The 27,609-nt window shown below is 41.4% G+C and overlaps 1 protein-coding gene across 1 annotated transcript in view; it reads left to right on the top strand.

Annotated features, from left to right (window-relative positions):
* Window positions 1-27,609, top strand: part of SUCLG2 (succinate-CoA ligase GDP-forming subunit beta) — a 278,731-nt gene that overhangs the window by 239,645 nt on the left and 11,477 nt on the right. The window contains exon 10 of the mRNA XM_047842935.1: window positions 11,388-11,508. Within this exon, the coding sequence (XP_047698891.1) occupies window positions 11,388-11,508 (121 nt within the window). The remainder of the gene's footprint in view (window positions 1-11,387; window positions 11,509-27,609) is intronic.

The following is a 27,609-nucleotide window of genomic DNA, read 5'->3' as shown; positions in this document are numbered from 1 at the left end:
GAGAGGTGGATAGTGAAGGTGGGGGTAAGGAGTACAAGAACCAAAAGAGAAAGCCTGGGGACTGAGAACTAGTGGCCTGGAACCTCTTATATCTCTAAACCAAAAGGAAGAGAGAAGGGGGTAGTTACTTAACTAAAGAGTCCATAATGAAGGCTTTCTTGAGATCAGGGATCTTTTGTGGAAGGATGCACCCACTCAAGACAACCTCACTGGGAAGGACCTGGAGGAATGTAAACATCCTGACTCTCCCCTCCTCCATCAAAGGCTTCCCAAATGCTAGAGTGAGAAAGGAGCCCATTCATTTGTCCCTACAGTCAGCCTTCCAGGACCGAGAGGAACAAGGTGGAAAAAGGTGGGATGGGTCAGGAGGGGCACAGGGATCTAGAACATAGGTCCCAAATGACATCTTTTTTTTTTAAGGGAGCAAAAGGGAGAGAGCACAAGTGGGAGTGGGGGGGGGGGGGGGCAAAGAGAGAGAGGGAGAGAGAGAGAGAGAGACAGACAGACAGACAGACAGACAGACTCTTATGCAGTCTCCACACCCAGCATGGGGCCCATTGTGGGGCTTGATCCCATGACCCTGGGATCCTGACCTAATCCAAAATGGAGATTCAGATGCTCAACCTACTGAGCCAACCAGGTGACCCTAAATTACATTTTTTTTGATAGTTGGTTGAGCCTGTGCCTCAAGGGATAGAATATTTGGGAATTCTTTTGTAGAGAAAGTCTAACAACTTGAAAACTCCACTCAAGTCCATAAAAGGTTAAACTACGGGTGAGAGAAGGTGTGACCAACCAATGATTTAGATCACTTTGAGGTGAAAAGTTTTGTTAAATTTCATCCTGAGCAGGCTGTGAGAAGTAATCTGCTCCAGACATGTTATTCTGACATTTCCTGAACTGCTAAATAAATAGATCAGACTTCTACACAATAGATTACAGCAAGGTCAGACAGTGATATCAGTAATTTTAGAATATTGTCTATAGCTCAGGGTGTTTTTTGGCGACAGTGACATTGGATGCTGTTAGTAGGTGAAAAATGAATTCTGTAGATTCCTCTCTTCCTGATATTAAATCTTACAGGGCTGCCCAGTTCTGCGCAGGCAATTTAGAGAAGCCCTACATCTGGTGGGATGTTGATTTTTATAATTACAAATGTTTTAATGGGTAACTTTCTTGGAGGTTTTTTGTTTCATTTTGTTTTGTTTAATGTACATGATGTAATGTACTTTTGATGCTAAGGCATACATAGTATCTTCAATGAGTATTTTGGTGTCCATCATTAGGGGTGTGAAGTTTGAGGGTGGGGTCACTTTACTAAGCTGGACAAAGGGTGGGATTTTAGGAAATAAACCAGAAGTATGTTGTCACAGAGAAGATTTGGGGCAGTATACTGATTTTCACAAATGTATGGGAAAGATGTTATGAGAAGAAACATATGTATGTATTTTTAAAATTATTTTACTTAAAAATTTAATGTAAATTTTAGTGCATAATGAATAGCTTGTAACTTATGAAGATCTTGGTTGAAGCTTACATTTTGACTTTTCTGAGTTATATATTTATCCATTGGGGTTTTGATACGAATTTTTGTCAATCCTTTGTTTCTCCAGAAAACTAAATAATCTAATATATTTATCTGAACAGATGTATGAAGCATCACAGAATCATTATATGCCACCTTCATCTTACACTAGACTTGTTATTTACGGAAACAGTGGGTTTTGCTATTAACTAAATTTATCTTCATTTCTCTATGGTGTGAAGTGTGAATCTGTGTGGTCCTAAGTTTTGGCTCTGTCTGCTTAGCTAATTTTTTTTAATTGATGTCAGTCATGAATACAGGCAACAAAGTCACCCATAGAAGCATTTTTCCACCTTTCCTGTAGGAACGGTTACCCTGTGGAGACTGTTAGGTTGCAACAATAGATAGTAGACATCCAGCTTATAGATTAATAAATGGGTCTTTCACCAGGTTGCCAATTTTATGGGTATTTTCTATTTTAACTCTCTAATGAATGATGATGGAGCATACATATTCACATTCATCAAGATGACATAAATCTGAGAGGACTGGACAAAATACTACTCAGAAAGAATGTGCCAATAAATATTCTTAGTCTGTACCAATGTAATTCCCATTACAAATAAGATACAGATATTGCCTTATGAGCAGTGAGTATCCTGCTTTGAAAGCAATCATCTGTTAACCTGGGAAAGCAGTTTTGTAACTAAAATATTTTTTAACAGTCAATTCTGATAGTTGAGCTCTTAAGTGAGAATTGTATGCCTCTTTTTTTTTTTTTAAAGCCTTTAATGTTTCCTGGTGAATGGATAAGACCAAAACCTCCGTGTTCGTTTTTATTCTTTTCTTTTAGTTTGAAATGGCTCTGTGGCCAAATTATACACCATAGAAGTTTTTGCAAGAGCTATTTTAAACACATGACACTCAAAAAAAGAACCTTGCTTTTGCCATTCTGGATGTCCAAGTAGTTTTTGTAATCCTGACAATGGTTCTGATTCTCAGTTCAAAAGGATATGGGAAACGTCTCTGCAGAGGATTAAAAAAAAAAAATATGTCTGTGCTGTTCCCTCAAATATCTGTGTTCTTCAGTCATTTTAACTTCTTGTCTCCTGTGCCCGCTTATAATGCCAACCAATATTTCCATCTTTAGATGTTTTTTTCTTTTTCCCATTAATAGCTGACTTAACCCCAGCTACAGTGTTTGCTGGCAAGTGAGGAAACATTTGTATCCCATTCTTGGAGTGGCCTTGGCATTCATGGTTGGTGTTCTTGATTACAAAAGCCTTCCAGTTTTGCAGACACTTACTTACCACTTATAAATGCGATGTAAATAGTGACATGATTAGTATCCTTGGGGAGAAAGACCCTAGATCCCTGGGGCATCCAAACACTCAGTACACTAGCTCCTGAATTCATTGGCGATCAAATTTCCAACCCTTTGACTCTTGTAGAAAATGAGTAAAATAGGATATAGAAGTTAGAACACAGATCGTCCACTGAAGTTGTCCTAAGGTAGAATCCATAGTATTTGACCAGATGGCTTTTTCATAAAGGATTACACAGGCCTAGAGTTTCTTAGGACACATGTTAGAAAGCTTTCACTTTCTTTTTATTTTTTTATTTTTTTATTTTTTATTAAAAAAAATTTTTTTTTTCAACGTTTATTTATTTTTGGGACAGAGAGAGACAGAGCATGAACGGGGGAGGGGCAGAGAGAGAGGGAGACACAGAATCGGAAACAGGCTCCAGGCTCTGAGCCATCAGCCCAGAGCCCGACGCGGGGCTCGAACTCCTGGACCGCGAGATCGTGACCTGGCTGAAGTCGGACGCTTAACCGACTGCGCCACCCAGGCGCCCCGAAAGCTTTCACTTTCTAATAGGCACTCATCTGGAGAGGAAGTGTGGCATAATAATGTCTATGGTGCACTATTCATAGTATTTTTTAACCTATTAAAATAACCAGTATTCATAACGGAAGGTGCCTTTGTCCTGCCTAGTGCTGGAAGTCGATATTCGTTTGTTTGTTTGTTTGTTTGTTTGTTTTTGGTTTTCATGTACTTAAACATACATGATTAGTGAGATTTTAGTCATGCTGGATGTGAATTAGGTTTCCTTACTGTCTGTTTTTTTTTGTTTTTTTTTTTTTTGTAAAGAAAAGGCAGTGTTGACAGACTAAATCTTTCAGTTCTAATTATCAAAGTTTGTGTTATGGAACTCCAAAGTTAGGGAGACAAACCTATAATACACTTGATTTGACTCTTTCCTCCACTGCGTGGCAGACATTGCTTATAGGTCACAGATCCCCCTAAACCAGGTCATGACCCTAACCTCGTTCTCAACACAGTACTCCAAATAGCCCTGCAGAGTTACTGCACCTTGCAGTGACCATTCCATCACCTAATACTTAAAATCTATATCAACAGTATGTCTCAAATGACATATTCTCCATTAGAATTTTATGGATCATAATTAGAAATAATTAATATTTCCATATTCTAGTAATAATAATAATGGCAAAGGGATAATTTTCACCATGACAGAAATGAGCAAGAAGACTTATCACTCTACAGAGAGAGGTCTTATAGGGACATCTGTTTGTTTCAGGACAGACTCCAAATTTTGAGGGCCAGGATCCACTTTTACACCATCATCATCACTCTGCGATCCCATCTAAGGATTGCAGACAGCAAGCTCTGGACAGCTCTTTAACCGTGAACAGGAAACATTGGATAGTAAAGAACTGAAACCCATTGCTCCAGAAAACTGTAAAGATCTCTTCCCTCTGATCCATTTTAATAAGGCTTTGGGATTTGGAAGCAAGAAATACCTGGGTACCAGAATATAGGACTCAGAAATGTGCCCTTGAAGTTTAGAATAGAGCCAAAGTAGAGTTGGGGCTTTGGACTAATCGTGAAAGTCACTGGCTATAGAGAGACAGCTGGGAGGAATAGAAAGGCCATGAACTTTGAAGTAAGACTGGCTTGGTCCAAATCATGCCTCCATTGCTTCCTAGCTCTGTGCCCTTGAACAAGTGATTTTAAGCTCTTTGAGCCTCAGCTTACTTACTGGGGAAGTGGTAGTATGTGATTACTAGCAGCTAGGAAAATCAACATGCAATACATATTCATCCTCCATACCATTTTACTTATTTTAGTGAGGAGAAGATTGCAGGATATAACTAGGAAGGAATTCAGGAAGAGGAGAATAAATCAAGGACAAATCAGACACATTTCCCTCTGTTTATTCTGGCTGTTCTCAGAGGTCACGCTCAATGGAAACTTGGCTCTCCATCCAGATACTGTTTATCTACAGATGCTATTTCTATGCTATCAGTTTTGGAATAACTGATTCCAGGGTTGGAATGAAATGGTTGGGTTTATCTTGAATGAGTAATTAAAAATGCCAAATGTTTGATATTAAGGGTGGTATATAAAGATATTTTCTTTTGACTCTGAGATTATTCAGGCTGCATTGTGTAAACTTACTAAGAAATGGAAGAAATTAAAAGGGCAGAGTGAGAAGGTGAGTTTTTCAAGAGATACTCTTGTTCTCATGCCATTCATTGGGATTTGGAGGGTGTATCACTTGCTTTAACCCAGCAATCCTAGTGCACAAATTTTCACAAAAGAACATAATTTGAAATTTCAAGAACAAACCAAAAGTAGAAAAGCAAGCCAGAGCAGCTCATCCCAGTTGAACTGAGCAGTCGCCTTATTTATAAGTTTACAACAAAACCCAAGATTGAATTCCTCACCTGAATCACTTCCTTATTGACTGAATCCATTTAGACTCCCCTCTAATTTAGCGGAGTATTTTTATTAAAGGCAGGCATACAAACATCAATTATCCAAGCTGCATCTAATTTCCTTCACCGTTTATTTTCCTTCGTTGGCTGCCAATGGATTAGAAGGCATGATTAGAATTCAGCAGGAAAATAAAAACAACAACAAAAAAGAGAAAAGCAGTTTAACAGAAACAGATGCTTAAGCAAGAGCAACAACATTTGGAATTAAAGTAACTTGTGATTTAAAAAATGCCCTTATCTTGCCTAATATAAACATGCTTGCTTGATTTTTATCAGTCTTGCCTACTGTAACGAGACCACATTAGCATGCTGAATTAGAATAAGCAGAGACAAAACCCACTGGTCGCACTGACTGTGCTTATTGTAGATATTACCGTGTGTTTTAAATGCAGCCAGTACTTCGGCATTTGCAATCACCGTTACAAAATGGCTTGCTTATTGGTGAAGGCGATTTGTTCGCTTCCAGCCAATGTTAGAAAGAGAGTTAGCAAGAGAATGTTAACAAGAGAATAAAGAAAAGGCGCTCAAGACATTTTATGGACTTGTGAAAGGTACAGACTTTGTTTCAGGGAAATGATATTAACGTTGGCATGGGCACATTTATTTAATCAGCTACTGCTACAGTGATGGCAAGAAAATGGTGAACCAAAGGAAGAGGACTTACAATGTGAAAAGTTCTATCAAAGAGATTTCAAACGACGCAAAGGAGAGGTGGTGGTTGCAGTGGACTTGAGGCTAACCATGAATCAAATCATGCCTGTGTCAGGAGGTGACAAACTTTGGCCTACAGGGCAAATCCGACCCACTTGTTTTTGTAAATAAAGTTTTATTGGAACACAGCCACACTTACTCATTTATGTATTGTCTGGGACAGCTTGCATGCTACAGTGGCAGAGTTGAGTAGTTGGGACACAGACTGATCTACAAAGCCTAAAATACTTACTGTCCCTTAAGAGAATAAGTTTGCCAGCCCCGACGTGTATGGTATGTGTCAGTGTTACCTGTTCCAGACAACCCTGTGTGTAGTAAGGTGAAACAGACCGTGGTTTGAACTTAGGACCTCTTAACAGCTAGCAGACCCTAAACTCTCTGAGCCTCAGTCAGTTCATAAAATGGAGGTCATTAAACCTATCACATAACTTAATATGGTTGCTGAATCAATGCTAATTCCCTTTCCACTGTCCCTGAATTCTGTGCAGGTGCCTTGAAACCAAAGGCTTCTCAGACTCCTTTTCATGGTGTTTACTCTGTTAAGATTCTGCATGATTTGATCCCAACCGGGGGTGGTCCATCTCATTTCCCACCACTCAACTTCTCAGGCTCCGGGTACATGAGCCTCAGGTGGGGAAAATGGTTATGCCCACCTCATATACTACTCATTTGTTAAACATGTTAATACATGTAAAACAATTAGAATCCTGTCTATCATCTGCTAAATGCCTGGTAAACATTAGCTCTTGTTGTTTGTAATTATTATTAGTTTTGATTCTTATGGACACTTTTGTCAGAAAGGTATACATTCACATAGCATTTTATAATAGTTGCGAAGAACTCACAATTCCACCGAAACTTGTGCCCCTATCCTACACACACAGGCTACATGTTATCCTTTGTCATTATCTGCCTTCGAGACCAAATCCTAAAGGAGAGTTTGGTCACAGGACTTATCTAAAATTACCCCCCAAAACTGTAGTGTGTGTGTGAGTTGAGGAGATTGAAGTTCCCTCATTTCATCAGATCCTCAAAGAGATTATGTTGCCAAAAAAGGATTTTAGTCTGTGATTCTGTTGGTTTCTTTGTTTATTTGGGGTTGAAAGAAGCTTGATAAATACCAACGGCTGTATCGCTTTTCATCTTTTGAAGTTCATTCTTTACTTTTAATTGTGGACTCAAATATGCAGCCAGAGGGTATCTTGCAAAGCCAGACACACAGAGACATTTGAAAGCCCTGCATTTGGACCCCCTGACCACCTGCACAGCTGCCAGCAGCCGCCGCAGACCTCGCCGTGGGAGTAGCCGTCTGGGGGCCGGGGACCTGCGCCGTGCATCTGGCACCGTAACTGCCTCACTAGATGATCTTTACTTTTGTGAAACAGTAAATAGCAACCCTTGTAATTCTCACCTGAGAATTCGGAGAAGCCTGTTGGTGTAAGCACTTAGGAATCTTCCAGGAAAATCTCTTGATACTTAAATAGACCTAAGGGCTGCCCTTTTTTTTTTTTTTTAGCATTCTCTTTGCCAGGAAAACAAAACAAAACAAAAGACTACTTAAAGTTGCTATTGCTATTGTCATGGAACAATTAGTGGTTGTCATAACAGAAGGACACGTGAGGGACACGTGGGAAATGGGACGTGCTTTATACATGCTAAATAATAACAGTGATGTCACAAGGCTTTCCTTTGCAGACTGTCTTAATTTCATTCTCAGTTTGAGATTGCGGATTGCAGTAGTTAATTATAGAAATCGGTCCAGAGTGAAACTTTAAATGAGATTTCCATTAAAGTGCATGACTGCAGCAAATTACTATATAGTGGAAGAGAATGGCCTCATCTCTCGTGGACTGGGGTCTTCCACCACCCCTGGGGGTGATCTTGCTCGCTGTGCTGTATGGCAAGGCACGTCTTCTAAGCAGTCAACTTTCCCTGAGCTAAGCAGTCTGTGTACTTCTGTGTCTTGTCGTTCTTTTAAAAGTCCTAACTGACTTGTTAGTATAGGTCAAACTCTTTGTCTCTCATCGCTTTCTTTCCCTTTCTCTCATTTTTACATTTTTTTTTTTAACATTTATTCATTTTGAGAGACAGAGAGATAATGTGATCAGGGGAGGGGCACAGGAAGGGGAGACGCAGAATCTGAAGCCGACTCCAGGCTCTGAGCTGTCAGCACAGAGCCTGATGCAGGGCTTGAACTCATAAACCATGAGATCATGACCTGAGCCGAAGTCGGACGCCCAACCGACTGAGCCACCCGGGCGCCCCTCCTTTTTTACATTCCTGATCTTTCTCTCTCTCTCTCCTCCACCCCTCTCACGTGGGCTATACTTCTCATCTCAACATTCGCTACTTTCACAAAAGGCTGCTTTCAGACACCTGCCTTCACCCAGCTCTGGAAAGAGAAGGAATAAGCAAAAAGAGCCAGGTACTCACCCCGGACCTCTGGCACCTGCAACTCCATCCCCATTTAATCTGTAGGTCCCAAACAAACTAAGTGGGGTGTTCACTCTGCCTTCGTCCTGGCTGCTCCCTTTTACCTGAGTTCCTACTCTTTCCTTTTCTTTGCTGACTGTAACAGAAAAGAGGTTTCTCAGAAAGCCTCTTGAGTAGCAGCAGTCTGCATCGCTGGCTCTGCCTTCCCCTCACCTTAGCTCTGCAAGGCGGCTATAAACTGTGGATTGTAATCACCAGTTTACTTACTGGTCTGGCTCTCAAACTAGTCTCTGAATTCCTTGAGGACAGGGAACATACCTTATTCATGTCCACATCCTAAGCATGTAACTCTGTACCCGGTATAAGGATGATGGTCATGAAGCATCTATTGAAGTTAATTCATTCACTCTTGAAACCACCATTTATTTGATGATTATGCTACGTCATGGATTGTGCTAGCTGCTGATGGAAAAAACCCATGGCCCTGGTTGTAGAGGAGCACAAAGGTGACCCTCCTTTGCTAGGAGTGCAGTTGCAGGATGAGCGGTGAATAAACTACAGTAGAGAACAGTAGTCCATTTCTCAGTGAGTCAAACAAGGGCAGTTAATCATTCCTCCACTGTTGGAAAAGAGGGCATTTTCCTGGGGTCAGTACCAGTCCACATGGTTGGCTTACTTTTAGCTACAAGTTGTTAAATGAAGAGTATGTATTTTTAAAGTGTATCTATTTGTAATACGAGATGCTCACTAAACACTGTGAGATATTGACACTCCCTGCAGGGCATGCACCTCCTCAATAGCACTGAGACAGGAGGTCATGGGTATCTTTTCTTGCTCCCCACCTCCTGCCTATTTAGGTGAATTCACATAAGTTTGTTGTGTGCGATATAACTACTCTGTAAAGATGAGTGAAACTGATCAATTCACCCTAACCTAATGAGGCAGGAGAAGTTCACCTAGAACTTTTTTACCTCTGAATTCCTCCTTAAAGAACGTATAGGTTGAAACGTGGCAGAGGTCTACAGGTGCCAACGTGTGCTTTACCAGAAAAGCCTAGTTTTCCTTACACAAACCTGAGTGAGCCTCAGCAGTTACTAAGTTTCTCTCTTGGACCCCGTGGAGTCATTATTGCTCTTGAGTGTTTTTTATTTCATTGTTTTGGCAAGTTCCTCTCCATCCCACAGCTATTTGGAAACTACTTCTGTACGAAGCCTCAGTGCTAACAGCACTTAATAGCTGTCATTAGAAAGCGGGCTTCTGCTTACCAGTCAGCCTGCTGTGAATGTTAATGGGAGATTTCTGTTTGGGGAGTGCCCCCAACCTCTAATTGGTTTGAAAAATACTGGTCATTTATTTTATTCATAAGACGTTACCTTTTGATTGGACTTCCGTAAGTTTGCGTTTCTATTATATTCTAATTCAGCATAGCTATAGTGTACTGAACCAGGCTTTCTTATTTCTTACACGCTATCTAGGTAGCCTGTCCATTTTCATCATGGCTTGTTGCAAATAAATGCATATGTAAGTATCCTTTGAGTACTTTGCAGGCATGTACTAAGTGGTTTACGTGTATTACCTCATTTAGGCCTTCCAACAACCTTACAGACAAGGTACTGTTAGTCCCATTTTTTAGAGCAGGAAACTGTGTTCGGGACAGGGTATATACCGCTTGCAAGATTCAAGTTCAGAGATTTGACATGCATGAAGAATCAGCAGGCAAGCTAGAGAGCTGACGTGGAGCCTCACCACTGCTACATGTGAGCTGTGTAACCTCCTGAATTCTCTGTGGAGCTTTATCAGCTACAGAGGGCTCACCCTCACTTTACTTACCGAATAGGGTTTGGGCAAGAATAAGAATTTTAAATGAGGGTTCATATAACGGGCACTTTCTAAAACAGTGAAGTGCTGAACAAATACCGGGCAGTCTTTCCCGATATGTTTTGTGTAGTAAATTTAGCATATTTAAATGACAGGATTTGAAAATGGCACGCATCACACATATATATGCTTTAGTGTACCCTAATTTAATTGTGATGACATTGTTGGAATTTTGATGCCTCCAGAGTGATGAATAGCCTTTTTCTCTGGGTGTTATCAATTAGTCTAGGTAATGAATTCTCTTCATTATCTTGTTCTTCATGTTAATTATACAGGATTTTCTTAAACCTATTTATCAAGTCAGGATAAGTCTTTTTTTTTTTTTTCTTTTTTTGCCCGCATGCCTTTGAATATGGAATGTGTACCCAACAGGTTAACATAATCAGCTTAAATTTACATTTCTGAAAAATTCCAGTTACTGGTTGGACTTTCCTCCGATTCTTACTTGTGGTATGAGCTTGTATCTCATTCTTCTGGGGCTCATTTTTTTTTTAAATGAAAAAGGTTGTTATCTGAGATAATTAAACTATCTCTGGTTTTTGAGACTGTACCTTTAGCATATCAAAGAGGTATTAAGGAAGCATGGAAAAGCTTGAATCTTACCTGCTAGTACAAAACAACAAATAATTGGCTCTTAGTTTTGAAATATCCCATAAGGTACCATGACAGATAAAAATTTGAGTATAAATCATGGAGGGAAAAGAAGTAAGTGCATGAGATTTTAAATGACGCTACTCATCAAGAAACAGTTCTAGACAACAACACAAGAAAACCAGAAGAGAGTATATAATAAATGTGTGGGGATTGATTTCATTTTGAGTTCAGAGAAGTGAGTGATAGAAGAATATGGGTTCATATGGTAATGGTATGTCTTGACCTTTACTAATTCAGTACTAAATTTTAACTTTCTTAACATCTTGTGGGCCTTCTGTCTTACAGTTTATAAATCTGTGTTAAAACAACAGCAGCAAGGAGTCTTAATGCTAATGTCAGCTAGCACTGTTTTGACGGGCACCTTCCTGTTTTTGATTCCAGGTGGAAGCCATCCTTGTCAATATTTTTGGTGGGATCGTCAACTGTGCCATTATTGCCAACGGCATCACCAAAGCCTGTCGGGAGCTGGAACTCAAGGTGCCCTTGGTGGTCCGGCTGGAAGGTGAGTTACAGTCGATTTCCACAGCGCCCGTACCCCTTCTCCAAGACTGGGTGACCAGCGTGTTTTGCACTCACAGTCTTCCTAGGACAATGTGAAGAAACCCTGGATTAAATAAGGTGAAACAGATGCTGTACAGCAATGCTTCTCCGAGTCTCTAACAGGGTAGCAAGGACTGCAAGTCTCCAAGAATGGCATACGTTATGATTCTCCAGATTTTCCAAACTCATTCCAGTGGGGAGCCGTTTTATTTTGAATCCTTTCATGAGAGGAGTGCTTTGGGAAAAACACACTGAGAAAGGCTGCTCCCAGAATCATTCATCCTGGGAGAGCAATGCTTGTCGAGCCTTTTGGTCTCAGGACTCCTTTACTTGTTAAAATCGAGGACCCTAAAGAGCACAAGGTTTATTCTGGGTTATAACTGTTGGTATTAACTAATTAACTAATTAAATTATTGAATTAACTAATTTGGTAAGAGGTAAAACTAATTGGAACTTTTTAAACACTTCTTTTTAAACATTTTTTTGTATTCTATTATTTTGTGTATAAATATATATGCTATATATTTTATAAAAAATATCTTTTAAAATTTTTAGTGAGAATATCAGGACTGTTTTACTTTTTGCAAATCCCTTTAGCATCTAGCTTACTATTGGCTCCTGCATAGTAACTGTTGCAACATGTTGTTTTGGTTTAAGTGCCTGAAAAAATATGACTTCTTAGAGATATTTATTTGGAAAATGGGGGGGGGGTTCCTAATAACCATTTCATATAATTGTGAATTTTCTTCATTGGTACGACACTAAAGTTAATAGGTAGTAGTTTCTTTTTAAAGATTAGTTTTAAGCGAAACTTGACACTATTCCAGTGGGCTTTTGATACTCTTATATTAAAATCCATTGATCTGTCTTGCACATTAGATGCATTTTATACATGTATATCCTGCACTGTTCGGTATGAAAAATATTAGATTATGTAGATCTTCCAAAGTTTGGCACATTTCAACATACACTATCAAAAAGTTGACATTTGTTCATATCACAGCATCCTCATTGGAAAGACGTCTAAATATTGGCATGTTGTCAAGAGTGGTAGATGCAACTTTTCCAGAAATCTAATTTTCACTTTAAAGCATAAATTTTATCATCAGCCACACAACGGTCAGTTGCTTTCCTCAAAGTGATAGCCTCACTTCACTCATAGTTGAGAAAATTTCCACCACATCATGAAGTCAGGATGACCATAGTGTGTCCATCATTCTTCCAAGAAAATAGAATATTCCTTGGAAGATCCGTTGGCTTCGCTTGCTACTCAGACAGCTGCACAAACGCATTGTTTCAGAAGAGCCACCAGAGTTCAGGATGCCCCAGACTTGCTCTCTGTGCGTTTGCCGTTTGGTCACAGAGTATTCAAGAGACCTGTGCTCAAGACTTGGTATTTAATAAAATTAATATTCTTGAAAAGGGCACCTGGGTGGCTCAGTTGGTTGAGCATGCAACTCTTGATTTCAGCTCAGGTCATGATCCCCGTGTCGTGGGATCAAGCCCCGTATCAGGCTCCAGGCTAAGCCTGGAACCTGCTTAAGAGTCCCTCTCTCCCACCCTCTGCCCCTCTACCCTGCTGGTGCTCTTCCTCTCCCTTTCCCTCTCTCTCTCTCTCTCTCTAAAAAAACATAAGTTAATATTCTTTTACTGTTCACCAAGGACACTCTTACCTGAAAGTGGCAACTTTTTATTACAAGTATGTGGTGGTGAAAACAGTGACTGTTAGTACAGCTTGGTGCCAGGGCTCTGATTCCACGGTAATGTGCCGCTAGTTTCACCCTCCCTCATTTTGCTTCATCAGTGCAAATCCCAACAGAGTATCGTTGTTGTTGTTGTTGTTGTTGTTGTTGTTGTTATGGAATAGTTTTACATCAGGAACTTCCCCAAGGTTCTGTGGACCACACTTTGAAAACCGCTGTGGGAGAGAAGCAAAAGAAGGACTTTAATGTGAGAACTACGCAGAAGGTCCAACCAGCTGATCAGCATATTCAGATTACAGTGATCCAGCTGCCCCCTGGGTAAATTTCTGCAGTACTATTCTTGAGACAGCTCATTTTCCTCAACTTCGGAGCTGGTGCCATAATTCCCTAGAGACCTCCTTCCCTTCAAGATAAAGTCCTGGGAGTTTTTGACCCTGTTCTGTATCCCTGTCCTTTGAGGTCAAGATTCCAGAAGAGCTGCAGCTTGGGTTTTGTTTGTTTGTTTGTTTGTTTTTTCTGTTTACTTCTTTCTGTTTCTTTTTTCTCTCGCTCTCTGCCACTCTCCTTTCACCCTGAGCCTCTCTGCCACACAAGTGTAGATCTGTACCATATGGACTTGAAAGAAGTATGATCCCCCCCCCCCCAAAAAAAATGGAAATAGCTGGAGTGCCAGTTGGCAGAGTTTAATATGGACATTAAAACATACGAGTGAGGGGCGCCTGGGTGGCGCAGTCGGTTAAGCGTCCAACTTCAGCCAGGTCACGATCTCGAGGTCCGTGAGTTCGAGCCCCGCATCGGGCTCTGGGCTGATGGCTCAGAGCCTGGAGCCTGTTTCCGATTCTGTGTCTCCCTCTCTCTCTGCCCCTCCCCCGTTCATGCTCTGTCTCTCTCTGTCCGAAAAATAAATAAATGTTGAAAAAAAAATTTTTTTTAAATAAAAATAAAAATAAAACCATACGAGTGAATTACATCTTCTTAAAAATGTAAATGTGACATAATTGACCCCTATAAAAGTAATTTCAATAAAAGGAAAATTAGTGGCAAGGCTGCAGTGAAAAGAAAATTGACCAAGAAGTTAGTGGGTGCATCAGTGTCGGTATAATTCTGGTTAAAATGTTGATGTCACACTGTTTTCAGGGTTTGAGTGACCACTGACCCTCGGGTTCTAAAAGTTAGCTCTCCTTGTGTTTTTAAAGGGGAGCAAGTCTCTACAAGCAGATTAGACTCATGTCTGTTCCTTGGAAATGACTAGAAATGAGTGTATACTAGGGCAGGCTCATTCTTTCTACTGATGCTCACCATGCCTGTGTGGTCAGCAGAGGTCCCTAATTATTAGTCACGAGTACATTCATAGAAATGAAGGTTACTCCACTTTACTGTTTACTTTTTTTCTGGAGGAGCCCTTCTTTTATTTTCACCCTGCACTATTGTTCCAGAAGTATTAAATGATTCCCATCCTTTAACATATCCTTATCGTGTGTATCTGATTAATACACATGCTAAAATATGAAAAGTACCACTTCCAGCATTTTCTCCTCAATAGTCTTTGTTGGCTGTATCAGACGTCTATCTGAGCTCCTAGGAAGAAGCTGGAAGTTTCTGTTTGTTAGACAATCAGATGTGCATCTTTTAAGTTACTGTACTTCCAAAATATATGCTTGTGTTTTTTTAATCGATTAATTAATAAATACTATGTGCAGATCATTGCACTTTAGACATTAGGATGTATAGAAGTGTTTAAAAAACTCTTGTCAGTTACTAGATAAGCAAAAATATAACAAAGAGAAAAAAGAAAAAATTAACAGTACAGATAATATATACAAAATGTTAACAGGTGTTTGCCCCAATAGACTCTGCTTCTATCTTTGTAGCAGTAGCTATTGGGGCATCCCAGAGAGCCATCAGCTTGGCCAGTGGAATCTTTGCAAATACTGATACCTTGCAATGCCCACTGTATCATGGAGAATTGTATGTGATGATTCAAGGTGAACTCAAAAAGCATACTGTCCCCCAAATTTACGTAGGCTAAAAATATCCATGGTGACCTTCTTTGTGACTACTCTTCTTCACTGTGATGCCCCCTATCCCATAATAAGCATCGAGGGCCTTTTATCAAGAGAGAAAAGCAGGCAAGCTTTTGACATTTCTGGAGTCCTAGCTGGTGTTCTTTTCTTCCTCTTGTAGGAATTAGTCTCTCGTGTGAAAAATGCCTCTCACGCTCAACATGGTTTGTACCAAGGACAGCGATATTTTACCATATGTGATTTCTTGAAAACCAGCAGCCCCACACCAAGAGCAAACCTGTCCCCAAATTGTGTTTGTCCTACATAATAAATAAGAGAAAGATGAAGAATTCTGCTTTAACCGAGCTCTCCTCACTATTCATAGATAACAAAATGCAGAATATTGGTGATGGTTTTACCCATAAAGTCCCCATAAAAAAGAACTATAAATAAAAACCAAGCCAGTTCTCTTTATGTGAAAGGAATGTAGACTTCTGTAAAATATGTGTCCGTTAAGCTGAGTGCCTGTGTATCTCAGCCCACTTTCTTTGGCATACTCCTTTCTTTAAGCTTACTCAACATTGACTACTATAATTATAGCACATTTAGAGATGTGAGTCAGCAGAGAAATATCATAAAAGCAGACTTTCCAAGTTGAGCATAAGTTGAAATAAGTAAGATTTGAATCCCTGGAAAGGAAGGGGGAGGGAATTTGGTAAAGGATCAGGAGCAACTCATCAGATCTGTTCCATACTTGGCAGCTGCTACTGGGACCATAATAGTGGTAAAACCTGCAGCCTAGGACCTGGATAGATCAGGAGGCTGTTCTGGAGAGAGGAATGGCTTTGCAACAATATGTCATGGCTAAAAAAACCAAGTGGGGTGGGGCGCCGGGGTGTCTCCGTTGATCAAGTGTCCGACTTCCACTCATGTCACGATCTCACAGTTTATGAGTTTGAGCCCCACGTCAGGCTCTGTGCTGACAACTCAGAGCCTGGAGCCTCCTTCAGATTCTGTGTATCCCTCTTTCTCTGCCCCTTCCCCGCTCATGCTCGCGCTCTCTCTCTCTCTCTCTCTCTCTCTTAAAAATAAATAAACATTAAAAAAAAAAGTGGGAAAATCATGTCAATAGCTAGAGTCTACAACATTAGGTAGTATTTAAAACCCAAGTAGGATTGTCACATAGAGGTAAAAGTAGAGTAGACAACGGCAGAGATAGAAGTGGAACTGAGGGGGTGCCTGGGTGACTTAGTTGGTTAGGTGTCTGACTCTTGATCTCAGCTTAGGTCTTGATCTCAGGGGCATAAATTCAAGCCCCACTCTGGGTTCTATGCTGGGCATGGAGCCTACTTGAAAGAAAGAAAGAAAAAGAAAAAAAGAAAGAAAGAAAGAGAGAGAGAAAGAAAAAGGAAGGAAGGAGGGAAGAAGGAAGGAAGGAAGGAAGGAAGGAAGGAAGGAAGGAAGGAAGGAAGGAAAAGTGAAATGAGCGGGGATAAAAAGGAAACTTGGGTTTTAAATAGTGACTGAGAATGAATGGTGGCATGGTTGACTGACCTGGGAAAGTCCGAAGTGGGAACCAGTAAGAACGGAGGCAGATGTGGCACAGAGGTATTGTCATACTTGGTTGAGATGACCCTGTACAGTGTCAGATGGAGCACGTTTGGAGGTAGACATGGAGGAATACGGGGAATGACCCAAGGAGAAATGTCATAGAAAAATGGGCACGTCAACCCATTTTGAAGTCCTCCAGTAAACCACGCTCAGATCTGGCTGCATGAGAAATTGGTCTCCTTGCAAGGGCATCTGGGTGACTCAGTTAAGAGTCTGACTTCAGCTCAGGTCATGATCTCACACTTCGTGAGTTTGAGCCCTGCATCAGTCTCTCCTGACAGCTCAGAGCCTAGAGCCTGCTTTGGATTCTGTGTCCATTTCTCTCTGCCCCTTTCCTGCTCGTGCGCTCTCTCTCGCTCTCTCTCAAAAATGAAAAACATTGGAGGATCCTGGGAAGATGGCGGCGTAGGAGGACGCTGGGCTCACCGCGCGTCCTGCTGATCACTTAGATTCCACCTACACCTGCCTAAATAACCTAGAAAACCGCCAGAAGACTAGCAGAACGGAGTCTCCGGAGCCAAGCTCAGATGAGAGGCCCACAGAAGAGGGTAGGAAGGGCGGTGAGGCGGTGCGCGCTACAGGGACTGGCGGGAGGGAGCCGGGGTGGAGGGGCCGCCCGCCGGCCAAGCAGAGCCCCCGAGTCTGGCTTGTGAAAGCAGAGGGGCTGGACGGAGTGTGTTCCCACAGCAAGCGGGACTTGACATCTGGAAGGTTATAAGCTAACAGCTCTGCTCGGAGAGTGGGAGGACAACGGGAGGGAGAGTTGTTGAGCCCCGGACGACAGAGGTCAGCTTGGCGGGGAACAAAGGCACTCGGCAGCGCCATCTCCCTCGCCCATCCCCCAGCCAAAATCCCAAAGGGAACCGGTTCCTGCCAGGGAACTTGCTTGCACCGCGCAAACACCCAACGCTGTGCTTCTGCGGATCCATCCCTCTGGCGGGTCTGACTCCCTCCTGGTGCCGCAGGACCCCTCCCGAAGCGGATCTCCGAAGGAAAAGTAAGCTGAGCCTGCCCTTCCCGCCCCCGTGCACCTTGCCGATCTACCCCGGCTAATACGCCAGACCCGCAGCACCACAAGCCTGGCAGTGTGCAAGTAGCCCAGACGGGCCATGCCACCCAACAGTGAATCCCGCCCCTAGGAGAGGGGAAGAGAAGGCACACACCAGTCTGACTGTGGCCCTGGTGTGCTGGGGGCAGACATCAGGTCTGACTGCGGCCCCGCCCACCAAAGCGAGTTATTCAAGACGGCACAGGGGAAGTGCCCCACAGTCCCGCACCACTCCAGGGACTAGCCAAAATGACGAAACGGAAGAATTCCCCTCAGAAAAACGTCCAGGAAATAACAACAGCTAACGAACTGATCAAAAATGATTTAAACAATATAACAGAAAGTGAATTTAGAATAATAGTCATAAAATGAATCGCTGGGCTTGAAAACAGTATAAAGGACAGCAGAGAATCTCTTGCTACAGAGATCAAGGGACTAAGGAACAGCCAGGAGGAGCTAAAAAATACTATCAACGAGTTACAAAATAAAATGGAGACAACTACATCTCAGGTTGAAGAGGCAGAGGAGAGAATAGGTGAACTAGAAGATAAAATTATGGAAAAAGAAGAAGCTGAGAAAAAGAGAGCTAAAAGAATCCAGGAGTATAAGGGGAAAATTAGAGAACTAAGTGATGCACTAAAGAGAAATAACATATGCATAATTGGTATTCCAGAGGAGGAAGAGAGAGGGAAAGGTGCTGAAGGTACTTGAAGAAATAATAGCTGAGAACTTCCTGGATCTGGGGAAGGAAAAAGGCACTGAAATCCAAGAGGCACAGAGAACTCCCTTCAGATGTTAACTTGAATCGATCTTCTGCACGACATATCATAGCGAAACTGGCAAAATACAAGGATAAAGAGAAAATTCTGAAAGCAGCTAGAGATAAACGTGCTCTAACATATAAAGAGAGACCTATAAGACTCGTGACCGATCTCTCTACTGAAACTTGGCAGGCCAGAAAGGAATGGCAGGAGATCTTCAATGTGATGAACAGAAAAAATATGCAGCCGAGAATCCTTTATCCAGCAAGTCTGTCATTTAGAATAGAAGGAAAGATAAAGGTCTTCCCAAACAAAAACTGAAGGAATTCGTCACCACTAAACCAGCCCTACAAGAGATCCTAAGGGGGGATCCTGTGAGACAAAGTACCAGAGACATCACTACAAGCATGAAACCTGCGGACATCACAATGACTCTAAACCCGTATCTTTTTATAGTAACACTGAATGTAAATGGACTAAATACGCCAACCAAAAGACATAGGGTATCAGAATGGATAAAAAAACAAGACCCATCTATTTTCTGTCTACAAGAGACTGATATTAGACCTGAGGACACCTTCCGATTGAGAGTGAGGGGATGGAGAACTATTTGTCATGCCACTGGAAGTCAAAAGAAAGCTGGAGTAGCCATACTTATATCAGACAAACTAGACTTTAAATTAAAGACTGTAACAAGAGATGAAGAAGGGCATTATATAATAATCACAAGGTCTATCCATCAGGAAGAGCTAACAATTATAAATGCCTATGCGCCAGATACAGGAGCCCCCAAATATATAAAACAATTACTCACAAACATAAGCAACCTTACTGAGAAGAATGTGGTAATTGCAGGGGACTTTAACACTCCACTTACAGAAATGGATAGATCATCTAGACACACGGTCAATAAAGAAACAAGGGCCCTGAATGATACATTGGATCAGATGGACTTGACAGATAGATTTAGAACTCTGCATCCCAAAGCAAGAGAATATACTTTCTTCTCGAGTGCATATGGAACATTCTCCAAGATAGATCACCTACTGGGTCACAAAACAGCCCTTCATAAGTATACAAGAATTGAAATCATACCATGCATACTTTCAGACCACAATGCTATGAAGCTTGAAATCAACCACAGGAAAAAGTCTGGAAAACCTCCAAAAGCATGGAGGTTAAAGAACACCCTACTAAAGAATGAATGGGTCAACCAGGCAATTAGAGAAGAAATTTAAAAATATATGGAAACAAATGAAAATGAAAATACAACAACCCAAACACTTTGGGATGCAGCGAAGGCAGTCCTGAGAGGAAAATACATTGCAATCCAGGCCTATCTCAAGAAACAAGAAAAATCCCAAATACAAAATCTAACAGCACACCTAAAGGAAATAGAAGCAGAACAGCAAAGACAGCCTAAATCCAGCAGAAGAAGAGAAATAATAAAGACCAGAGCAGAAATAAACAATATAGAATCTAAAAAAACCTTAGAGCAGATCAACGAAACCAAGAGTTGGTTTTTTGAAAAAATAAACAAAATTGATAAACCTCTAGCCAGACTTCTCAAAAAGAAAAGGGAGATGACCCAAATAGGTAAAATCATGGATGAAAATGGAATTATTACAACCAATCCCTCAGAGATACAAGCAATTATCAGGGAATACTATGAAAAATTATATGCCAACAAACTGGACAACCTGGAAGAAATGGACAAATTCCTAAACACCCATACTCTTCCAAAACTCAATCAGGAGGAAATAGAAAGCTTGAACAGACCCATAACCAGCGAAGAAATTGAATCAGTCATCAAAAATCTCCCAACAAATAAGAGTCCAGGACCAGATGGCTTCCCAGGGGAGTTCTACCAGACGTTTAAAGCAGAGATAATACCTATCCTTCTCAAGCTATTCCAAAAAATAGAAAGGGAAGGAAAACTTCCAGACTCATTCTATGAAGCCAGTATTACTTTGATTCCTAAACCAGAGAGAGATCCAGTAAAAAAAGAGAACTACAGGCCAATATCCCTGATGAATATGGATGCAAAAATTCTCAATAAGATACTAGCAAATCGAATTCAACAGCATGTAAAAAGAATTATTCACCATGATCAAGTGGGATTCTATCCTGGGATGCAGGGCTGGTTCAACATTCACAAATCAATCAATGTGATACATCACATTAATAAAAGAAAAGATAAGAACCATAGGATCCTGTCAATCGATGCAGAAAAGGCCTTTGACAAAATTCAGCAACTTTCTTAATAAAAACCCTCGAGAAAGTCGGGATAGAAGGAACATACTTCAACATCATAAAAGCCATTTATGAAAAGCCCACAGCTAACATCATCCTCAATGGGAGAAAACTGAGAGCTTTTTCCCTGAGATCAGGAACACGACAGGGATGCCCACTCTCACCGCTGTTGTTTCACATAGTGTTGGAAGTTCTAGCATCAGCAATCAGACAACAAAAGGAAATCAAAGGCATCAAAATTGGTAATGATGAAGTCAAGCTTTCACTTTTTGCAGATGACATGATACTATACATGGAAAATCCGATAGACTCCACCAGAAGTCTGCTAGAACTGATACATGAATTTAGCAAAGTTGCAGGATACAAAATCAATGTACAGAAATCAGTTGCATTCTTATACACTAACAATGAAGCAACAGAAAGACAAATAAAGAAACTGATCCCATTCAGAATTGCACCAAGAAGCATAAAACACCTAGGAATAAATCTAACCAAAGATGTAAAAGATCTGTATCCTGACAACTATAGAAAGCTTATGAAGGAAACTGAAGAAGATATAAAGAAATGGAAAAACATTCCCTGCTCATGGATTGGAAGAATAAATATTGTCAAAATGTCAATACTACCCAAAGCTATCTACACATTCAATGCAATCCCAATCAAAATTGCACCAGCATTCTTCTCAAAACTAGAACAAGCAATCCTAAAATTCATATGGAACCACAAAAGGCCCCGAATAGCCAAAGTAATTTTGAAGAAGAAGACCAAAGCAGGAGGCATCACAATCCCAGCCTTTAGCCTCTACTACAAAGCTGTCATCATCAAGACAGCATGGTATTGGCACCAAAACAGACACATAGACCAATGGAATAGAATAGAAACCCCAGAACTAGACCCACAAACGTATGGCCAACTAATCTTTGACAAAGCAGGAAAGAACATCCAATGGAAAAAAGACAGTCTCTTTAACAAATGGTGCTGGGAGAACTGGACAGCAACATGCAGAAGATTGAAACTAGACCACTTTCTCACACCATTCACAAAAATAAACTCAAAATGGATAAAGGACCTGAATGTGAGACAGGAAACCATCAAAACCCTAGAGGAGAAAGCAGGAAAAGACCTCTCTGACCTCAGCCGTAGCAATGTCTTACTTGACACATCCCCAAAGGCAAAGGAATTAAAAGCAAAAATTAACTACTGGGACCTTATGAAGATAAAAAGCTTCTGCACAGCAAAGGAAACAACCAACAAAACTAAAAGGCAACCAACGGAATGGGAAAAGATATTTGCAAATGACATATCAGACAAAGGGCTAGTATCCAAAATCTATAAAGAGCTCACCAAACCCCACACCCGAAAAACAAATAACCCAGTGAAGAAATGGGCAGAAAACATGAATAGACACTTCTCTAAAGAAGACATCCGGATGGCCAACAGCCACATGAAAACATGCTCAACGTCGCTCCTCATCAGGGAAATATAAATCAAAACCACACTTAGATATCACCTCACGCCAGTCAGAGTGGCCAAAATGAACAAATCAGGAGACTATAGATGCTGGTGAGGATGTGGAGAAACGGGAACCCTCTTGCACTGTTGGTGGGAATGCAAACTGGTGCAGCCACTCTGGAAAACAGTGTGGATATTCCTCAAAAAATTAAAAATAGACCTACCCTATGACCCAGCAATAGCACTGCTAGGAATTTACCCAAGGGATACAGGAGTGCTGGCATAGGGGCACTTGTACCCCAATGTTTATAGCAGCACTCTCAACAATAGCCAAATTATGGAAAGAGCCTAAATGTCCATCAACTGATGAATGGATAAAAAAAATTCTGGTTTATATACACATTGGAGTACTATGTGGCAATGAGAAAGAAGGAAATATGGCCCTTTGTAGCAACGTGGATGGAACTGGAGAGTGTGATGCTAAGTGAAATAAGCCATACAGAGAAAGACAGATACCATATGTGTTCACTCTTAGGTGGATCCTGAGAAACGTAACAGAAACCCATGGGGGAGGGGAAGGAAAAAAAAAAGAGGTTAGAGTGGGAGAGAGCCAAAGCATAAGAGACTCTTAAAAACTGAGAACAAACTGAGGGATGATGGGGGGTGGGAGCAAGGGGAGGGTGGTGATGGGTATTGAGGAGGGCACCTTTTGGAATGAGCACTGGGTGTTGTATGGAAACCAATTGGACAATAAACTTCATATAATGAAAAATACATAAATAAGAAAGAAAGAAAGAAAGAAAGAAAGAAAGAAAGAAAGAAAGAAAAAGAAAGAAAGAAATTGGTCTCCTACAGTACAGCCAAGTTAAAAGGAAAAACCAACTCTCCTATTACAGAAAGTCTGGTTCTCAGTGCTTCCAAGAGGAAACAGTGGCTAACTCTGGGACCTTTTGAGGAATTTCTCTTATACTTAATATAAATTTTCCATTAGCTTTCTCTAGGTTGGAACCCAAAATCTGTTCCTCCCACAAATCTCTGTGCGTTTGGTTATATTTTACCCAACCTTACACTATGATACGGATTCTTCTTTTTTTCTTAATTAAGCAGCTCTTCATCCGTCCTGACAGAGCAAGCAAGGTAAAGTGGTACAAAGAGGCAGGAACATTGTGGAGAATTTTAGTGGCAGTTGCTATTTAACTTGATAACACACTATACTTTTATTTTAACTGATGAATTTTTTAATTGTATTTATTCTTGTTAATACTCAGATTGGTTCACATTTCCCGAATGCACACCATCATCTAGCTGGTAAAAGGGAGATGGGAAATGATGTCTGTCCTCCCAGCATCTGTGATAAAGCTTAGCGACCCATAAAAAACTAAGTGTGGTAGAAAAATTTTACTGGAGTCTGAATTGCAATAATAAATAATTATTATTGCTAACATTTGTTAACTTGCTAAGTTTCAGATACTCTGACCTATAGCTATATAGTCTAAATAAATGTCAGATTTTTAATGACCAAGAAAACAGGCGTTTCAAAAGCCGATGACAGATTTTATTATAAGTGTCTACTTCTTGTAAATAAAGAAGGTAGTCTCTCTTAGTTGTTATGTAGCCATTTGGAAGATCCAAGATCCTTGCCATAATTCTCACTGATTTATGACCCACGTTTTCAAGACTCTATTGCCACACACAATGTAATAGAAATATCTTGATGAGGAAAGTTTTAATCAAATCAGGCTTGATTTAGTGGGATTTTGTGGACAAATCTTTGTTCTCAGCTGTGTAATAAGTACAAGTTGTTTTACCAGTGGATAAGGAAAAGATTACTCTCCTCTTTGAAAATGGTAACTTCATAATTACATATATTTACTTGCCTTATTGCAACAGAACTCACCAGCTGAGACACAGGATTATTTTTATTTAAAAGACTCCTTGGTAAATCAGACAATCACATTTTGGTGGGGGAATTTAGTTTTTTTTTACACAGTTGTTTCTGGCATAAATAAAGGACAAATAACCTGACGTTTATTTTTTTTTTGTCTCTGAAATATATATATATACTTGGCACAAAAGTTAACTAGATGGTTAATTTAGCCCATACCATAATACTATTGAGAAAAATGTACAGACGTTTATTAACAGCATTGTATATCCAATGTGCAAAGATGTTTTAGCCAAAGCTTTGGGTTTTGTACAGGTAGTTTTACTATTCTAGATCAGGGCTTTCTAGTATCTTTATAGAGAATTTTTTTTAATTTCATTTTTTTGGTATTGTCCCATTTAAATCTGCAGCAAACTTCTATACCTCAGATAAGCTGAAGAGGAATATGCTTTTCTCTCAGGTGCTCATTGTGATTCCACGTTAGGCTATAAATAATAATGAGCCTAGATAATTGATAGATTGGATCCTGTTTCTTAGTCAAATCGTTCAGTTTGATTTTTCCGTACAATACAGAAAGGTTTGTTTCAGCAACATAAACATTCTGCTTCTCTTTTGACAAATATCTTTCAAAACAAGAGTCCCTTGTGGTTCCCTTGCTTGTTCTTATCAATCTCTCTAATGTTCCCTAGACTCCCTTTATAGCTGTTGAGAACATAAATGTCTCCAAGTCCACAACTTCGTATCCCGTTTTCTTTTACTTTCTTGACCAAGGCTCTGGCAGCTCTTCTCTGTGGACACTGCCTTATTCTTGCTCTCTGAAATACTGACACATTGGAGCCACAGCCAGGGCAGTGCACCCGTAGTATCCTTCTTAGCACAGACACCGTAAAATTGCCATGTGATGCTATAGTCTGCTCAAGGGACAAAGAAGCCTCGAGTATGAAAGCGTTCAGGGGCAGCCATACAGCTTTCAGCTGTGTCCACACACTTGGCAGCCGTCCATTCTGCCAGTCTTCCATTATGCTAAGATGTGAGACCAAGAGAGGAGGCCAGTAATTATTCCTTTGACTCCCATCATAAAAGGCAGCGTTGGCAGACTGACTGTGGCTGACTAGCTGGGAAGACTTTTCATTCAGGCTGTTTGAGCCCTAGGTTTGCTGCTGACCCCCAGAGTCATCAGAGAATAAGGGAGCCCTGGTCGAGGGACTGCATGATCCTGGGCGGAGGGAACGTGGATGCCCAGCAGGGCCAAGGGGCTGATGCTGTGCCCGTTAACATCCCCCGACCTCTTAGCACATTTCCCAGCATGTGCTCTCTACTGAGTTTTCTTCTTCTATCCTGTTCTCACTCTCTGTTCCCTTGCAAGGCCAGGTGGACCTGTTCGCCACCTCCACCCCCAGCCTCTCCAAGCACACCTTCCCTCCACTTCTCAGTTTGTTCTGTGGTCTTTGGAGATGTGGCTCCAGGAGAAGGGGTCAGATGTTCTCTGTGAGTGCTCGTCTCGTTTTCTTTTTGGGTTCCGTTCTCCTTGTTCTTCCTGTCCCCATTCTCCTGGTCCCTGTTTTCTGCACACCTTTCTCCTCACCTTGCTTTCTGCCTCACTAGTGCCCATTCACCCCTCCTCATCCCCTCCCTTCCTTCACTGTCCGTGGATGTACCCTTCCTAGGACTGAGTTCACTTGCTGTCAGTGTCTGTCACCTCTCCCCGCTTCGGTCACCAGCACCATCTTCCTGAGTATCCTCCCTAGTATTGATTCATCATCACCAGGTTAAACCAGAGGACATGTTGGAGACCATCCTGCTCTGTCATCAAGGCTTAAAACCCTCTCATTGTCTAAATCGATAAACATTTCTGAATGCTTCAACCTTGCCACACTTAAACATTACACCAAGTCTCACAGGATATAACCTAAAGTATTAGGGTAGCTAAAGCCTTTTTAGAGCAAATATTTTAAGTTTCCAGACATAGATTAATCAACTATACTTGGTCTTTTGAATTTTCATCTTACCCCTGGATGGTTCATGTGAGTAACTGAAATTTTTACCATGTTGGACATTTGCACAAGAGAAAGCCACTCATTGACCCTGAGGACAGTAGGCATCCAACCCGTCCATGTTGCTGGGTCTTTGAGGTGATCCTTCCTCCTCTGGGGACCCTGGTGAGAAATACAGTGACGCAGTAAGAGACCAAAATATCACCTTCGTTACTGGTGAAGAAGGTGAAGGATGAACCGTATTGTGTGCTGACAGTGAGCATTCTTACTCTGAGTCACAGACGCGCCCAGTTACAGGCACCACAGACCCTGAGGGGCAGTGTGGGCTCCCTGAGAGAGCACAGTCCAAAGGACAGGCAAAGGAAGGGGCTGGGCTACACATACCAACTTTCTTCTTTCAAAAATCCCGGGTTGGGGTGCCTGGGTGGCTCAGTCGGTTGGGCGTCCGACTTCGGCTCAGGTCATGATCTCACGGTCCATGAGTTCGAGCCCCACGTCGGGCTCCGTGCTGACAGCTCAGAGCCTGGAGCTGTTTCAGATTCTGTGTCTCCCTCTCTCTGACCTTCCCCCATTCATGCTCTGTCTCTCTCTGTCTCAAAAATGAATAAACGTTAAAAAAAAATTTTTTTTAAAAAACAAAAATCCTAGGCAGAGAGGTTTCTCCACTGCCAGTGCAGTGTCAGTGATGGTCAAAGATGAGCCCAGGAGCATCATGCTGTGTGTGGAAGGAAACACCCCCTAACGCACATCCAGGCGATTAGTCTGCCCTGGACACCGGCTGCCGATGCCTTTTGGTCAGGTGCCCACCTCAGTCTAGGCAGTGGTCCTTGCTTCAAAAGCAGGGGCCTCACGTTGTTCCCATGGACACTTGTAATCAGGAGGGATTTTAGAGCATGACAGGTCTGGGGACTGACACATCCTAAGTCCCACACATCACGACACCACCTTCTGCTTTGTGGGTGTCTTCTGAGTGATCAGTCAGTTCGTATCTCCGTGCCTCAGTTTCTTTATATAACACTTGAAAGTCACATTTGTTCAGCCACCGACAAGAGAGAAAACACGTTGCTCAGGAAGGGGACACACTGGTAGATTCTGTCTGTCCTACTTAAAAGCGACAGATGTGTCCTGTGACTGAGACTGTCCCAGAGGGTGCCACCTTGAGGCTGTCCTGAGGCAGAGCCATCTAAGAGGAAGGCATGCCCAAGAATGGGTTAGAACAGGCAGGACAAATAAATAGCTTTCATCTCATGCCACCTTCTATTTATTGGCAGTGGCTGCCCACTGTGCTGGGCCAAGAAAGATGCTGAGACTGTATCCCAGGTCAGCGGAAAAGAGCTCTGTGGTCATCGTCTT

This window comes from Prionailurus viverrinus, chromosome A2 (genome assembly GCF_022837055.1).
Source record: "Prionailurus viverrinus isolate Anna chromosome A2, UM_Priviv_1.0, whole genome shotgun sequence".
Classification (NCBI taxonomy): Eukaryota; Metazoa; Chordata; class Mammalia; order Carnivora; family Felidae; genus Prionailurus; species Prionailurus viverrinus.
Note: the sequence above shows the minus strand (reverse complement) of the source record. Positions and strands in the feature narration are given on the sequence as shown.